Here is a 19,578-nt window from a genome sequence, read left to right as displayed (position 1 = left end):
TCCCTTGCGAGATTTCTGATAATATTTGCAAAAGTATAAAATGCACCAAGAGGAAGCTAAAGCTACAATGTTGCTATTAAAAAATATTGACAATTATTATGTTAAATTGACAAGATTTCTTGCTGCCTCCGCCTACTACCACGGAAAAATATATATTATTATCAAAGGTCTCATATAAATTTATCTGCTAACATTCTTTCCTGCACCACTTACTGTGGTTGCGTTACATTTGTTAGAATTGGCTTCCAATTATTAGCTTAAAGTCATGGATGAGAGATTGAATGAGGTTGCTCGAACGGGCACTATTGATGCATTATATAATTTGATTGGAGAGGATCCGTCTCTGCTAGGGCGTGTGGATGAATTACAATTCGTCAACACGCCTTTGCATATAGCTGCAGAGGTAGGAAACATTCATTTTGTACTTGAATTGATGAGGCTTAAACCATCTCTGACTCGAAAGCTGAATCAGGACGGGTTTAGTCCTATTCACCTCGCTTTGCAAACAAATAAAGATGAACTTGTGATTCGTATGATAAACATTGATCGGGAATTAGTTCGATTGCAAGGGAAAGAATACTCTACTCCACTGCATTGTGTGGCCAAGGAAGGAAATGTTAAGCTTATGGTTGAATTCTTGTTGGCTTGTCCGGAATCAATTCTGGATGTTAACATCAGGAAAGAGAGTGCTCTTCATATTGCTGTTATGAACGATAAAGTCGACACTGTTAGGGTCTTGTTGGAATGGTTAAGATTGCTTGATTCTGAATTTCTTTTGGGGTGGACTGATGAGAAAGGCAATACTATACTGCATGTTGCAGCCTCCAGAAATGATGTTCAAGTAAGTAGATGATCTTATGTTGGCTTCATATATATATTCAGAGATACAGAATCAAAGTCAAGTGTTTTTCTATCAAATTTTATTATTACACAAGAATTCATTTCAATATATGTGTACAACTTAAACTTTTTGCATACTGTCAATCCCACTATATACTTATGATGTATATTGCCAGCAGATGTTAAAGATGTTGATTCCAATGGTAGACATCTACGCGAAGAATTCAGGTGGCGAGACAGCTCATGACAAAATCCAATCTCCAACCTTAAATTTGATAGAAAAGGATAAGAAACTGAAAATAATACACTGGTTGTTTAGGAAAAGATCACATTACAACGCAACACTTTATTGTGATACCAACAACAGTTCATTGGTGGCAGAGTCACTGAAAAGAGGATTTCCATGGTACAAAAGATGGATATTAGCAAACTATCGGCATATGTCCCTGGTAAATAAAGATGGGATACTAGTAGTTGCAGTGCTGATAGCAACAACTGCATATCAAGCTATAGTTGCCCTTCCTACAGTTTTTGACAACAAATTGATAGCTTCAGCTTCACATTATTATTTTCTCGTCTTCCAGTTCTTCAATACTGCAGCTTTTGTTGCCTCTATGTCCTTGATTTACATACTATTGCCTCCTGGTATCTCTTATATGCTACAACTGATTATTCCCATTGTTGTATGCTACTTTGTTGGGATCTATCTCACTAACCTTCAGACAGGGCTCTATATGTTTACACTTGTCTTATTTATTTGGCAATTAGTGAGGTTTGGCAGATTAGATAGGAATGGCAGAAGGGAGAGACACTTTTTACTGAAGCACTGTGCAAGCTTTCGCAAGGAATTACAGAAGAAAGGGTATAAATATCAGCTATAGTCTGTAGTCACCAATGTTTATATGGAGTACAGAGTTTATTGGAATGTTATTTATACTGCAAACTTTATTGGATACCAATGCTATTAGTTCCGTTCCGAAGGCATAACAGTACTGACTAAGCGAAGGAACTGTTGGAATTTATTTTAAACTTGTTTCCGAGTATTTTAGTTATTTATTTTATTGCATTTTGTTTTCATTCCACAAGTCGTTTGATCAGATTCTTGGACCTGGTCTTGGTGAATGTGGAGTTTTTGTAGGGGTCTCCGGAGAATAATTCGTAGTCTTTGTTTTGCGGTAGGAGTTTCATTTAGTGTAATCCTATTTTCTAGCAACTTTTTTGTTTAATTCATCTATATAGTTTGTACTTTCCGCTAATAATAAAAATAGCTTTTATGCACCTTTGTTTTCACAGTTCATTAATAGAAATAGTGTCTATAACATCACCCCTTTAACATCTGTTATAAATGTCACTGATATTAAAAGTCATTTTATCATCGAACGTTTATAAACCAATGATAAAGATGATCTAACATCGCTCTGTAAAATAGCATATATCTATTCTCACTTTAAAAAAAATTGAAAAAAGCCCGCTTCTTACTTTCCCCCATTAATACACCAAAACAGTTTCCCCCCAAATAATTTTTTTATTTCTCATCCTTTCCCCCTTAATACTTAACACCCATTTTCCATCCCGCGTCTCTCATTGTCTCTATTCTCTCTAACCGTACTCTCCCATCTCTCATATCCCAATTTCTCTCATCTCTCTCATCTCTCAATATCTCTGTTCTCTCTCACTCTCTCTCTTTGTTCTCTCTCACTTTCAACTTTCACATCTCTCAAATCGTTACAAACCCTAATTAAACCCATCTCAAATAATAGAAACCCCTAATTTGAAAAATACACATATTCTTAAATCGAGTTTGTTCCTTTCAATTGGTGCTAAATAAGCCCGATTAGTGTGAGAAAAGTATGTTTATTTCAAATTTTATGTTTTGAATTTAATAGAGTTTTGTTCACATATTTGGAGCTTTTTTAACAGGTTTGGAGATTTGTTACATGTAAGGTTTCACTCTGACTTTACTTTAAATTGTTACTTTAATTTATTCATATATAAGGGCTCATCTGTGTTTTACTTTGTGTTTTACATCTTTAACTACTATTTAATCTTCTTCAATTCTTTAATTTTACAGAGTATATTTGTTTGACTTTTGGACTTTAATTTAATTGTATTTTGAGGGATAAATTAGATTTAGAGGTATTAGTTGTATTTGAAGTTGTTATTTTCTATAGTTAATCTCTTTATTTAATTAACTTTTATTTTGTATGTTGATTAATATTTATAGGATTCCCCTGTATTCACTATTGATGTTATTTTTATGTCATCAAATTTATGTGTGAAACCCCTTAGGACTCTTGTAATCATTTGCACTACATAAAGTGTGTGCTAGTTTTTCCACGATAGAGAATACAACAGGTTTGATACTTTTAAGACTATTATTAACAGTCTAAGCTCTAAATGTTAATGATGAGCTGAATCTTACTTATAATATTAGATTAATTAATATTAGCAAACTCTTCCCAAGACTTCGGGAGCTTTTCAATCACTGACATAACCCGAAACTTCTCAGGCAAGACCATACCGGACTCACCCAAAGCATGAACCCACATCTCAAACTCATGAACTATTCAGTCATGGATTTTCCATCCACCAATTTGAACTCAAGAAACCTAGCCACATAATACTTCTCAAGTCCTTGAGAATCAGTATTTTGGATTTGGTCCAGCTTATCCCACAAGACCTTAGCAGTATAGGCATCTCACGAATAAACATCGAACAAGGTGTTCTCCAAGGCTGCCAAAATGGCTGCCCTAGCCACCCCATCCTTCTCATCCCATAAAGCATAAGCCTTAGCAGAATTAGCAATCTCTCGATCCAACACAGGAGGATCATACTACACCACTGGCTATAGACCTTTAACCGTTAACGAGAGTTTCATCTTTTTCTGCCAATGAGAAAAAGAAGGTCCACCACTGAATTTATCAGGCATACCCGATAAATCAATTGGCCGGGGAAAACGATATGTGGTCCAATCAATGGATGCAGTACCACCAGAACCAGAACCAGTCTCAACAGTCTTATGAACATCACTAGTTTCGTTAACCATCTTGCTAATTAACTATATAACACATATAATCTCTTCAAGATTGCTGGGAATATTACTATACGTTCAACAATAGGACAGTTATATATACCAAATTAACAAGAACGGGAAAATTCAACCAAGTAACGAAACAAACACGAAGGCTCAAACAAAAAATAATTAGAGACTGAATTGACAAGAAATTATAGAAAATCACTTAGCTCTATGAAGTTTTTTATCAGAACTAGAGAATCAGCTGAGTCGCCAAGCCCTCGAGAAGACTTGACTATTTTTGAAGAGATTATTACCTCACTTACGCTATGATGGGTTGCCGCAATATCACTTCCAGGATAAAACAGCTCAGAGCGATCCGTTCATAGATACGAGAAGGCTCAACAACGACCAGCACCCCAATTCACCAAGAAAATCAATGAATATATGTATGTATATGTGGGAGAGAGCTAGAGAGATGATGTTCTAGGGTTTCTATCTATTTTCCCAATCTATCTCCCTCTCAGATTTTCACACAATTCAACTTTTGCTCTTCTCTACAAAAGTAATGTATGTAATCTGATCTATTATATATTGTATAAGAGTCTAATTATTATTATTATTGAAATAATAATAATTCTCACTCATATATTAATATATAATATACTTATCTATACAAAACATGATTAAATAGTTTTAGCAATTGGCTTCCAGTTCAGGAAACGTTTTCAGCATACCATCAAGTCCTGAGCTTCCAACCTTAGTCCCTGAATATTGCAGAAACTTATTTCAGCACATCATCAAGCCCTGAACCTCTAGCCTCAGGTCCTGAACATTGCATAAAATTCATAATATGCTTCTTAGCTAAAACTGAAACAACTCTTACACAAATAAGCATTCTTGCTCTTATTTTTACATAGATTTCACTAAGAAAATATCTTAAGATCCAAATATGAAAGTTTATGTCCTTATAGCAAGGAACAACCTCCACTTGTTATTATCCAGAAATTACATCAAGAAGACATATTACATGTGTCCTCAAATTTCCATTTTCTAACACAAAGGCATGAAACTAACTAAGCGAGTGAACTGCAGTAAGATAGTCTCATAATCCCGGGAGAAACTGAGTCAACAATGTAATTTAATCATACACATATGTCTTCTTATTCACATTATATAAAATGTCCAAGTTTATCAGCAAGATTTTGTAACTCATACCACAATGTTCCATGTGCGCTGTAATAAGAGGCTGAGAAGCATGAGTGTGGGTGCATGCGCGGGGTGCGTGGTACGGGGATATAGGAATTCGACAAATCTAAAAATATGGTGCGGCGGGATTCGCCAAACATTAATACATTAAAAATATATTTTTTATATATTTTTCAAGAGTTTCGGTCAAATTAAACTAAATAATGAACTACATAAGTTCATTATTAGTACATTATCGTTAAAAATAAATATTATTATTACTTGATAATCCAACTGATGCATTTTAGTATAGTTAATTGATTAAATATTCAATTATTTGTATTATCTTCTCTCACTAGTGGTTGAGAGAAGAATACCCAAGAGTTCCCGTGCACCCAAGAATCCCCAAGAATCTGGTGCGCAGTGCGGCAAGTAATCCCTGCTTTCCACATAAGAGGTAACTGCCATTGTGCCAGAAATCCATCGATTACTTTTCTATTTTGTTTAGATAGAATAGTTTTGGAAGATAAATTTGAGTATACCTCGCGTCAAGGTCTTCCTATTTTTATTCCGCACAGTGAAATAGGGTTTAAAATCTTTAAAATCACCGTGTAATTATAACAATTAGGATTCTTACAGATTGGCATGTTTCCAGTTTAACTTTTTCTTTAACCGTAATTATTTTTTTAGTGTTACGAATTTTCTTTTTACATAGTTTACAACGATAGTTTAAAATATGTTTTGTTTTGCTTAGAAATATGTGCCTACCCCCATAATAATATTTTGCTTTTTTGAAAACGTAACGTATATTTGTGTAATCTTATTTTTTATTAGAGTATGTTTGTGAATATTAAAAAATAATTTTGAATAAAATTATATTTAGAAGTAAATTTATTTGAAATTAAATCCCAATTTGTGATATGAAATATTAAAACTTGAAGAATGAGGTCTTTTTTTGTGTAGTAATAAAATATTAAATTTAAAATACCCAAAAATGATTGATAAATTTGCATTGATTTTGAGTTACATAGGAGTATGACTATTGACCGTAATGAAAATTTACTGGTCTCTAAAAACAGCATTTTTGATAGATTAACATGTTTGACCTTAGACCTTAAATGTCGTTACAAGCATGTAATGTAAGAGTAGTAGCTTTCCCTATTTGTCTTTCCCTCTTCGTTTGCTCGCATATAACCAAATTATACCTGATATAACTCAACCCATTTAGAGCCCGTTTGGGAGGGTAGAATGTAGGTCACTGCCCTTATTTTTAAAATGAAACGATATTTCCTGTAAAACATTCGTTTTTGATAATAATTTCGAAACAATATCTTAGCCCATGTCCCTTATTTACACGGAACTTAACTCAAATTAAATGCATTATCATGATCATGTATTGTTAAAAAAAAATTATTTTCTTACCCCCTTTTTGATGTCCGGGTCAATATTTATTAATGATGATGTCCATATACTGAGGCAACAAAAAAATTATGATCCGACTTTTCAATAATTAGGAGGCCCAACCTTTAATCTATGCCACTATTTTTATTCCGTTATTTTCAACTTTGTGGATCTTCTATAATCGCTCTATAATGTTAGAGATGTTGAACTGTTAGTGACGCTTCAGAAATCATTGTTCCGTGACTATTCTATAAATTTATTATGTTGCAAAACATTCGATAAGGTAGATACATGATTCATTACTATGTCATCCTTGGTGAAGAATATCAAGCAATTACATAAATTAGCTTTCGGGCAATTGTGTGCAAGATACAAAACTGACTTTACATAAATATGAAATACATTCAAAACGTAGATAAAAACTTGTTAATAAAATTTACTAATGAGGTAAAGCATAAAACACCTCTTTATACACAACATTCTGGGTTATATTAGTCGGATTACCTGTTTCATCATCGAAAAAAATAGACAGTTCCCTGGGCGAAGTGACCCTACTTATGGCTACATAGTACCGACCATGGGAAAAGACGAATTTGGGTAAATACAAACCAACAGTTTGAATACTTTGTCCCTGTGCTTTGTTGATAGTCATTGCATAACATACTTGTAGAGGCATTTGCTTACGTATTAACTTGAAAGACATCTTGCTCTCACTTGGACATAACTCCATACGGGGTATAAAACATCGAGTGCTAACAAACGAACCACAAATTACTTCACATTCAATGTAGAACTTCAGACATTAGGTCATAATCATGCGAGTCTCGTTGCACAAACCTAACGTTTGACTCAAATTCCTCATGAACATGACAACAACACCGACTTTTAGTTTCAATTTATGGAGCGGAAAACCATGTATGTTCATAACATTCAAATATTCAACAGGAAAAGCAGAGTTAAGGTCATCATCTGTACCACCAAATTCTTCGGTTGAGTCAACACTGAAATATGAAAAGCTTTCACCCTAAAGTTTGTCAACAATGAAAGCGTTTACATGACCTACTGTCTGATTTGTAGGAGGCAATATGACTCTCTCACTTAAGTACTTCAATTCCTTTCCACAAACCTCAAAGTATAAATAAGTACTGGCAATCAACTTCTCAACAATATTTGGAGATTAAGGATCACAAAATTTTTCAGGAATTAATATTGCATCAACAACCGGCTCACGATCATGACTTGTATGTGGTGGAACTTTACCTTCACCGATGTCAAGCACCCATTTCGAAAACACTTTCAATTCTTCAATCTTAGTAGGAGAATTCCTTTGAATCAATCTCATGTTCTGTTTTAACTCAAAAAAGTACAAATATCCCATAGACGTGATCTAATTATGCAAGCTGCAACATCACCTCGGTCACCCCCTGGTATGACAGGAAATATCTGTCTAAAATCCCTTCCAAATAGAACAGTACTTCCACCAAAAGGCATTTTTAAGCGTGAAGGATGAATATATATCATAATATCTTTTAGAGATCGATCTAAACACTCAAAGGCATATCTATATTGCATAGGGGCTTCGTCCCAAATTACGAGTTTTGTTTTTTTATAAGTTGGGCTATATCGGAATCATGACCTATACTGCATAAAGAGAATTCATCAAGAATAATAGGAATCTTGAATCGTGAGTGCACAATCCTACCACCAGGCATTAAAGTAGCGGCAATACCAGATGTGACAACTGGAAGGATAATTCTTCCTTCAGCCCTTAGTCTGGCTCTAAGAGTTCTTCATAAATAGGTCTTTCCACATCCACCACTGCCATGTATAAAGAAAATCCTCATATTACCACAGTACACTAATTAAAGTACATCATTGAAAACTTCAATTTGATCATCGTTACATGTCTGTAACAAAATCTTATACTGAGCTTTCATTTGGGAAGTGTCGTACCCAGTCTCTTCAATAATTAAATTATTTGTCCCAAAATTCAAGTAACCGTCCGGTGGTTGGGGTAACCGATCAAAATTTTTCAAGGACTTCCCGATAGAGCGAAGCAATTCATGAATTTCCGCATCCAACAAAATTTACACTTTTCAGAAGGTTAGACGTACAACATTTACTATTTTTAATAGTTTAGTAAATATTTATTTCAAATGTTTCGGATTTAATAATATCTTTTCATAAAAGGTTAAACGTACTAGTTAGGGCATAAAATTCAAGTTGTCGGTCATTAAGGATCAAATATTTATCCTAAGCAATCTGACGCCTCTTTAGAAGAATATCATCAACCATATGATACCAGTTTGAAGCCCACAAATTTTTATATCGGTTACTTTGCAATTGACAATTATGTGAACAAATAGTTGACGTATCTGGGGAGGTAATCCACCATCAGAACATTACTGAAGTACTTCATGCCACTCTTTGTCATCGTTCAGCAATTCATACTCTTTACACGCTTCCCTAAATGTTTTAAAAATAACACCACTAACAGTTCTAAGGCTTTTAAACGATGTCACACCACGTACTTTTGTAAGTAACAGGTGCAAAAACCATGATTCCCCAGCACTGTGATGAGCATAACACAATCTGCCTATTAGAAAAACTGCGCTTCCTTGCATTCCATTTTCGGGAACTATCATTCCACACATAATATTGGGGAATCTCATTATATGTGTACTTCCTTGCATTTAATTCTTCAGTGTTCAACTAAAAAAAGGCTTCTAGCTTGCTTTGTCGGTACTTCTCTCGGGCTGCAACTTTGGTCAATGATTCATTTGCATGAAAAATGTAGTTCCTCTGATTAGGCAGATGAAATGGTAGACGCTCGACGGGTATACTTCTAGGATGGATTGGAAAACCAAATATCTTATATGCAGCTTCAGAGCCGCATAAATACCTCCCATCAAAATAAGCATGTATCTCATCAATGCTGTCATCAGTAGCATCCTTTTTTCTCCTTTTTTTCCCTCAGGTTAACTTCAAAAGTTACATGATCATGTCCTTTAAGACAATATTTAAAAAGATATATTATACTGCGCACATGACAACAAATCTCGACATTCATGTGATACTGATATTTAACCAATAGATCACACCGCCCACTGATTGTCCAATTCAGCTTTACGAACGTGAACAGATATATCTTGTCTCCAACGTCGATAAATAGGAAAACCACTGTCATTAAAAGTTGTCTTCTCACAGTATCTACCATCAATAATACTGTCAAATCTACATTCACAGTTTCGGTCTGTGCTATTTGTCTAGTAAAGGTAGAAGAAACATACTTTTTGGGAAAATGTCGAATACATCGCATATCTTTCATACATGGTGATTTCACATTCTGCAAACCACAAGGACCATGAATCATAAATTCCCTGAAAGCTACATAACCTATAGGATATAGCAGAGGATCGGGAATCTCGGCACTAGCGAACTTGTCAACATTTTCTTTAAGATTCTTTTTAGAAGCACTATCCAGCCATATTAACATATGAACATGCGGAAATCCGCGTTTTTGAAATTCAACAACATACATAATTGCATTATAATAAGAAAACATTAGCCCGAAATTTATAATCTTAGTTCAACCAGTTAATTTCGAAGAATATACCTCATACTCAAACATCAAAGTAGGCATTTTTCTTAATGTCTACCATAAGTTGTTCAAGCATTAACTTAAAAACTCTTGATATAATGTCTGGGAAATTTGGTGGCTCGCATCCAGGAAGATACTCCAGCATTTTTAGTATCTCATCCCACAGAGAATTGCATGTCATTGTGAGGAAAATATTAGGATGACCTACAAAACGACATACAGTTAGCGCGTCCTGGAAGTTTTGTTGCATGTATCGCTTCGATCCAACAAATCCTAAAGGGAGTATAACATCTTTGTCCACATTTGAAGTATCTGAATTGCCTTTCTTTAAGAATCATAAATATGGCTATATAATTCATTACGCAAAATTGTTTGATGAGTATGCAACTACCATACCCTAGTCTACTCAATAGAAGAAAACGCGTCAACTAAATACTACTGGAAAAGCCTGCCTCCAAGCCTAGGTTTCATACCTGCAAATATTAATACTACTTTTTACTTCCATTTCGAAAGTAAACTCTGAACTTCACATTTGCAAAACTAAACATTAAATTAAATATTGAACTAACCTTCATTTTCTCTAACTTGAAATGAAGTAATCCTTCATTCATAAATAATCACATTTACGGGTTGTCTTCTCAACGCCCTTATATAAATTTATCTTTGGGTGAAATCCATCTTCACCATTGGGGAAAAGAATGGGATATTGAAGAGTCATAAGTTTGGGATGAACGTAAGAAGCATGCACCAAACCTTTAATTTTGTCATCAATGACTATATCTCGATAATCACATGTGTCTTCAGTATCACCAATAATAATACCTGCAACCTCATAACTTGGACCGACATGATTTTCACGACCACTCTTAGCCCTACTAACCTTTAAAGTACTCAAGATCAAAGATTTCATCACTTTTAAAGTGATCACGTTGTTGCCTGAATTGCTTGACCAGTTCATTCATCTCATCCAACATCTCTATAAGGCCTTCAACAACCTCTACATCAACAGTGGTCTGATTTTCAAGATTTACCCACTGTATCCGGTTATTGACCTCGTTGGCAGTGTCGTAAATATAAAGCTGACAGAATTTAGGTGTCTTATTGTCATTTGGAATTAATGAACCAAACACGTGGTGGTTTTGGCCATTTAACCTATAGATGTAGGGACCTCTCCCTGAATTGATAGAATGATCAATGTTACCACCGCTGGATGTGAAGAAGAACATGGCATTATAACGCCTTATCATACGATGAAAGATAGGACCTTTCTTAGGGTGGTTATAGGTATCTAAAAGGTAACGTGGAGTGGGTGATACAGGCGACAATATAACCGTTCCCTTTCATACAACAAAGTGAGAAAAGAGGAACTCCTTTGGTAACTTTCTTATTGACTCTCTCTTCTTTCCATATTTCAGTGTTACACTGTGAGCAAGTTATAGAAGAACCACCCAAACTGTTGTACAAGACATGCTTGTACTATAACAAGAATAAGTCAAATTGACAACCCTAAGTAAGTTGTATGATAATCTAAGTTTGTATTTTGTAATGTATTACTTGAGTCTGTAAAAGTGTCAATAAATTAGACTGGAGTATTTTTTTGTAAACGGTCTCAAGCTAAAGAATAAACTCTGGAAGAAGATCATGCCTCAGAGACAATGTGAAGAACTTGGAGTTGAATAAATCTGTTTTGATAAAACATTATAAGTCAAGAAATCTACAAGTCCCAGATCAAGTCATATAGAGAAGTTATTCGAGAACTCAAGAATGACTTATCGACAAGCCAAATGAAGATATGAAGATTGAAGATATCGACAAGTCATTTATGCATTAGAGATCTCAGAGATATCGACAAGTCAAATTGAAGATGTGAAGATTGGAGATATCGACAAGTCAAAATCTCATTAGAGATATCAGATATATCGATAAGTCAATATGTCTTTGGAGATTTCAGAGATATCGACAAATTTTTTCTTCATGCAGAAATTCAGAGATCTTGACAAGCCAAATTCCCTTATAGAGAACTTAGAGACTTCGATAAGTCAAAACAACTATAGAGTAATAAGAGATCTCGATAAGCCATTATACTTATCGAGATGTCGAGTTCTCTATATAACAAACCGGAGATCTCGATATAAACCTCAAGTACAGAATGCAGACCAGTTAAAAATCCAAGATTATCAATCAACAAACAAATCAATCACTAATTTGAAAAGTCTACAAAAACAGCTTGAAGAGTACAAGATCAAAGGCCAAGATTAACTGACAAAGGAAAGTCACAGGCATGCACGATTTGCAAAGATACATTAAGCCAGAAGTATAAAGTTTCAGTTAACTTAAAGTAGGGTTTAGTACATGCTATTACATGTTGTGTAAAACCTGTGTTTACTGTTCTATAATGTAAACACTGGATGTTTTATTTTATCTTGTAACTCTCTCAAGAAAGAAGCTGAGTTCTTTATCAACAAAGAACCCATAAATTTGTGGAAAGACATGCTTGATTTTAATATAAAATTGAGTTTTGAAGATAGTGTTTTCATGAGCATGTTTTATTATTTTTGTTAAAACACTTTATCCCTACAAGTTAGATTACTTTGTTCACCACATCCATAACAGGTAAAAAGGCTTAAAATAATCCAAAACACATTCACCCCCCTGTGTTGTATTCATTAACCAACACAAACTACAATATTCTTCTGGAACAACCTGCCTACATCATTTTTGAATGTCGGATTTATCGAATGGATCAGTTACTCTATCTACAAAAGATTTAGCAGATAATGTGTTAGGAGAAATTGATGATATCAAGCAGAACTATCAGAAGTTTACATCAGAACTTATATATCAATGGATGATGATGATATCAACAGATGATGATATCAACGGATAATGATATCGACGGATGATGATGTCAAAGGATGATGTAATCAGTATATGTCACATTAGTTGATCGTCGATAAGGAAAAGGAAACAGGAACTCAAGGAGGTGAAGGACTTTATCTCAGAAGCATTATATTAGGTTTCCTTGTTATTAATAGAATAAGATTTCAAATACATTGTATAGTTGTGCTCTATATAAAGCACATATTAGGTTTATGTTATATGCATTGCGATATTGTTATATATATTTCGCATAACCTAGCAGCTCTCAAGGATAATTGTTCATCCTTTCGAGAGAGTACGTTTGTAATCAGTTTTTATCTATTAATATAAAAACTGTTGATTATATTGAAGCTTTATCGAATTGATTGTATTAACTGTATTCACCCCCTTTGCAGTTGATTAAGGCCCTAACAGTTGGTATGAGATCTTGTTGTTAACATACAAAAAGTTTAAGATCTGAAAATCAATCTACAATGGGAGACAAAGAAGAAGAAACACAGGATCCAAAACCACCACCCCAGTCACATCACAGATAAGCAGAAACATGAGTAGGTATGAAGCAGTCAAGGTGCCTATCCTGAAGGTACATGAATATCCAATCTGGAAAGTCAGGATGGCCATGTGTTTAGAAGCCACGGATCCTGAATATCTATACAGGATCTATGATGGTCCTCATAAACCAATAAAGGTAGCTGTTTCACTTGCAGGAGAACCAGAGAAGATGATAGACAAAGACAGGAAGGACTATTCTCCTAAAGATCTCTCATCTATCATGAAGGATGCTAAGGTCAGACAAATTCTGCACAAAAGTCTTGATAATGTTTTGTCCAATAGAGTCATTGGATATAAGATAGAAAAAGAGATATGGGATGCTTTAGAAGTAAAGTGTCAAGGTACAACTGCTATCAAGAAGAACAGGAGGACATTACTTACTCAAGAATATGAGAACTTTGACTCAAGAGACAATGAGTCCTTAACTGAGATTTATGACAGATTTCAAAAGTTGCTGAATGACTTATCCCTTGTTAACAAAGAATATGATTTGGAGGACTCAAACTTGAAGTTCCTACTTGCTCTCCCTGAAAAGTGGGACTTTAAAGTCACATCAATAAGGGATAACTATGAACTTGATGATACACCTCTAGATGAGATCTATGGAGTTATGAAAACTCATAAACTAGAGATGGAGCAAAGAAACAAGAGGAAAGGATCTAAATCTAGACCAATTACACTCAAGGTTGAAGATAAGCCAAAGGAGAAAGCTAGGAGGAAAAGCTACTCCAAAGGGAAAGCCATGATTGCAAAATTAGATACCAAATCATCAAATTCTGATGATGAATCAAATACTGATAATGAATCAGATACTGACAGTGATCATAACAACAATGAAGACATGGATTAAATGGCTGCCCTAGTGGTTAAAAGCTTCAAGAAGATGGTCTACAAGAACTTCAAAAAAGGGAGAAGATTTTCCAGAAAAGGTTCCAATTCTCTAAACTCTGATAAGGGGAATAACAGAAGAAATACTGATCGGAAGAAATCTAGATCTGGAAAACCTGACAAGTCAAAAGAGAGATGTTACAACTATGATGGAATTGGAAACTTTGCAGCTGACTGCAGAAAGCCCAGAGCTGAGAAGAAACAAGCTTTGATCTCAAAGAAGAGAAACCGAGATGATTCATCAGATTCAGATAATGGGATCAATTATGCTTTCATGGCAAATGCTGATGCTGACGTCGACAATGCTGAATTAAAGGTAACTCGGACTATTCTTGCTTTTGATACTGATGATATCTATGAATTAAGATTGTTTCTTAACACTCTGCATGTTAGTTATAGATATCAAACCTTAAAGAATAATAAAATCAAGAGTGAAAACTCTGAGTTAAAGAAAAGGAATGATCACCTAGAAATTGAGTTGCTTTCCATGCTAGAAATTCAGAAAGAAAGAGATAATATTATTTATGTTAAAGAAAAATTGTTAGAAAAACATGCTTATCTAGAGAAGGAGTTAGCTAAAGAAAGAGAAGTCATTAAAATTTGGACTAACTCAGGATAGACAACTCAGGAAATTTTAGAGAATGGTTGTTGGGGATCAGGATTAGGATATTCTGCTAGATCTAATTCTGATAAGAAAAGTGGAAAAGAAACAGAGAAAACAGAACCAATAAAAACTGATAGCAAGGTCAAATTGAACAAGGTTCAGATAAAGACAATTAAGTTTAATCCAAGTGTTAATACTCTTAAGTCAATCCATGGGGAAGGTACAACCTCAGCACCTAGATCAAACTTAATTACTGATAAGAGTGAACAAGTTCACACAAAATCAGTAAATATTGGTTTAATGACTCAGAAATAGCTTAAGCAAAAGCTGAAGGATCTTTACATGAAAGACAAGAGGAAAAGGTCTAGAAAAAATAGGAATAGCAAGGTAGGTGTTAATAAGAATGGAAATTATGTAACTCCTCCTAATATACCTAGAAAGACCTGTTCAAACTGTGATAGCACTAATCATCTTGCTTATTCTTGCAAGAAGAATAAAAAGATAAATGATGTTCCTTCTAAATCAGAGTTTAGGAGTAGAAAAGTTAGATATAAACCACAGAGTCCTTATTTTCATTGTGGAAGTGTTTGACACTCTATTTATACATGTAAAGAGTATCACAGTTTGTATTATGATTATTATAAACTGAAACCCTCTTTAATTAAAGCAAAATCTGTTTCTGCATGTATAAATACTGATAGTAAGGATGTTAACATAAACTCTGATAAAAAGTCTTCTACTGCATATGTTAAAAAACTTAAAGAGGCCAAAGGATCCAAGAAATTTTGGGTCCTTAAAAACACTAATTGATTTAAATTACTGATTGCAGGGTGATAGGAGGAATGCTCTAGTCTTGGACAGTGGATGCTCAGGACATATGACTGGTTATAAATCCCTGCTATCAGAATTCGAGGAGAAAGCTGGCCCAAGCGTTTCTTATGGAGATGGCAACTTAGGAAAAATCTCGGGATATGGCAAAATCAAAATTGGAAATGTCATCATTGAAAATGTAGCTTTAGTTGCAGGACTCAAGCATAATCTGATCAGTGTGAGTTAAATTTGTGACAGAGGTTGCCATGTCAATTTTTATGAGGAGCATTATGAAATTGACAGTAAGTCTGATGGCAAGATTGCATTGACTGGTGTAAGACATGGTAGTTCATATAAAGTCAGGGTCTCCACAAGTATTGATGATTCAGAAGTTTGTCTACTGAGTAGAGCATCTGGGGAAGACATCTGGAACTGGCATAAAAGACTTTCTCACCTCAACTTCAACAATATCAATGAACTTGTGAGAAAAGATCTTGTGAGAGGATTGCCCAATGCAATGTTAATTCCTGATAGCTTATGTGATTCATGCTAGAAATCCAAGAAAAGGAAAACATCTTTCAAGAGTAAAATTGAATCCTCAATTTTTGAACCATATCATCTTCTTCATATTGCTCTCTTTGGTCCTGTAAATGTTATGTCAATTGCCAAGAAGAGGTATGCACTCGTAATTATTGATGAATATACAAGGTACACATGTGTGTATTTTCTGCACACCAAGGATGAATCTCCATCCATTCTTCTTGATCATGCGAGGGAGCTAGAAAAAGGATCAATATACAAAGTGAAGATCATCAGAAGTGATAATGGAACTGAATTCAAGAATGTAATAACCCCAATTTTTGGAAAATTTTGAAACCCGGATGAATAGTAACTTTTGCTGACAATGCTGATTAAGAAAAATTATCAGACCACAATATATAGGAGTACTGTTATGGAAATTCTAAGATCGTATTAGTATTCCATAAAGAAAATAAGTGTATGTAAAAGCCGTCGGATTTCAAAAATGAGAACTTTTATTTTTCCCCGAGATTTCCACCAGACATTAAGGGATTTAAGGAATTAATATTAAGATGAAGGATTTTAAATTCAAGGATTATAAAGGAAAATTAATTTAGGTATTAAAAATACCAAGAAGATTTTATCAATAAAACCATTAAGGTATTTAACCAAACGATCAACGAGATTGAGTGATGACCGGATAAAGAAATGAATAACGACTCTTGTAAATACCTTTGCAAGTGGCAAGGCAAGTGGATGGTTAATCAAACAAGAAACCAAGTGATAGTTAGGAAGGAATGGCTAGTTAATTATATAGTTAACTAGGGATGATCTCATCTCACCATAAATCACCAACAGATGGCAAATGGTGAGATCATCTTCCACTAACTCCTTTGTTTATTATTAACCTAGCAAAATATCAAGACAACCCATCATTATCCGCCACATTATTCCACCAACACAAGAAAGCAAAAGCATTTCCTCCCCCATTTCCATTGCTCTCGGCCAAAACAGAATCAGAACATTAAAACTGCTGTATCTCCTTTATTTCTCACTCAAATGTTGTGTTCTATAGCTCGTTGGAAAGGTATTGAGATGGCCTACAACTCTTGTTCACAAGTCTCCTCCAAATAAGCAGGGTAAGACCCTCATTTTTACATTTCTTTCAATCGGACTTTTAGAAACTTCAAAGCCTAACTTTGTGTTCTTGATTTCTTTGGAAAGATCAAGCTTGTAGGAGGCTCCCTAAGGCTTCCTAGCAACTTAACACCTCCCAAGGAAGGTATAAACTTCAAACTCTAGCCTTTACTTTATTTGTTAGTAAGTTTAATGGTTGGTTTTGTGAAATGAGAAGCATGGATTGTGATTATTAGTAGTTTGGTTTGATTTGGAAGTGTTTTGGTAATTGAAGCTTGATTATAGTTCATAGGTCTTGATTGTGGTTGTTTGAGTTGAAAAACTTGGAGGTTATGGACTGATGTGGTATGGTTTAGGTGAAGTTTTGTTGTATTGATGGTTATGAGTTGGTTGGTGGTTAATTGGAATAGTTTAAACATTGGTAATCGCGTAAACATAGCCGTCGTAATGCCCATTTTTATTCAACTTCTTGTTCTTAGTGTTCAGGAAAGAAAACTCAACAAACAATCTGTAACATTGCAATGTTTAGCTAGAGTGTTTCGTAAGCTTCATTTTGATATGTGGATCGCTCGGTTCCAATGTACGGTTTAGGAGAAACGACCGTTTTAAGTAACGGCGTTTCGCGAACGAACCTTTACCCCTCACTTTACTTTGAGACCTTGTTTAAGGCCCCTAAAAGACTAATTGGATTATGAAACAATTATGTAAGGTGGATTAGGAAGTTGGTAAAGTACTCGCGAAAGAGTCACCTTAAAATTCGTAACGATTAATTTATTAAAATTGGTGGAGCCGAGGGTGTGCGAACGATTAACGTAAATCGTTAAGCGTATAAGCGAACGTTAGGGTCTAAGTGGATAAAGTCTAGTTTCTTAAGCGACCGTGGTTTAATTCCGGCTTATGTTGTTGTTCATAGGTTACTGGACCCACTCTAAGCTTAAGTCTACCCCGGAGCACTCAGGCAAGTTTTCTACCCGTTATACTGTTGTTGTGATGTATATATGTATATGCATTATCTTGTGATAAGTGCATGATTGTTATTAGCAAATCTTGCGATATATTTTAGCATGCTGATATGGTATATATGCATGTCTGTTTCGTAATCTTGATATCTAATTGTTGATTCAATTGCTTATAAGTTGCATAATACCTATGCTAGAGATAAGCAGTAGTTGCGTATATCCTTAGTATAGGGGACCCAAAGGTGAACATATTTCTAAACCGGGAGTCGATGTTCCCGAGTATAATATATATATATATATATAGTTTTCAAAACTATTAATCGGATAAGGTTTATTCGATTACTTTATTTTATTTAATGAATATTATTTTGAATATTCATTCGAGGACTTATGACTCCGCTTATTTTATCTAATGAATATTATTTTGAATATTCATTCGAGGACTTATGACTCCGCTTATTTTATTTAATGAATATTATTTTGAATATTCATTCGAGGACTAATGACTCCCTCATTTTATTAAATAATATTCTTTATTTTATTAAAGAATAATGTTTCGATAATCAAATTTATTTTCGATTATTCAAATAAAGATCGTACTTTCGTATAAGTATATCTTTGGTTATTTATTATTCATTTCAAGTATGAGTTTTAAAACTTCTACTTCAATTATTTTTATAGAGATAATCCTTTATGGGAATATTATTTAGATAATAATATTCAGATATTCTCCAACATATCAGGACTGATTTATTTTATTAAATCAACATTAATCCGAACATTCTTAAAAATATTTTCGAGTCTTCAAAATGATTTTAAAAGTTAGAGCGGATCCCAAAACTCGTTTTCAAATTTAAGATCTTCCTTTCGAAGGGGATTTAAATACTTGCTTAAAAATTGAGGGATCCGGCTCTGTGGTGTATTTTATATTCGCAACGAGGTTACTGTTTTGATAAAACATTTTGATTACTTGCCCAACGTTCGGGAAGTAAGTCCATCTATTTGAGTCGGCATAAGCAACATGGGCTCAGTGGGCGTCCATGAAAATGTAAGTGGCTCGGTGGGAGTCCATCAATGCGTAAGTGGCTGAGTGGCAGTCCAGCATAGGTCCTAATGCGACCAGGGTGATGACCAGTGGGGAATTCGTCCATCTACTAGTAGAAAAGGTTACTTATTGGTATCTTTG

General features: G+C 34.5%; 1 protein-coding gene across 1 annotated transcript; it reads left to right on the top strand.

Moving 5' to 3' along the window:
• The first annotated feature begins 265 nt into the window (after window positions 1-265).
• LOC141665972 (ankyrin repeat-containing protein BDA1-like) lies at window positions 266-1,721 on the top strand. Its single transcript, XM_074471960.1, has 2 exons — window positions 266-841; window positions 1,017-1,721. The coding sequence occupies exons 1-2, from the start codon at window positions 266-268 to the stop codon at window positions 1,719-1,721; spliced, it is 1,281 nt and encodes a 426-aa protein (XP_074328061.1).
• The last annotated feature ends 17,857 nt before the right edge of the window (window positions 1,722-19,578 follow it).

This window comes from Apium graveolens, chromosome 6 (genome assembly GCF_009905375.1).
Source record: "Apium graveolens cultivar Ventura chromosome 6, ASM990537v1, whole genome shotgun sequence".
NCBI lineage: Eukaryota > Viridiplantae > Streptophyta > Magnoliopsida > Apiales > Apiaceae > Apium > Apium graveolens.
Note: the sequence above shows the minus strand (reverse complement) of the source record. Positions and strands in the feature narration are given on the sequence as shown.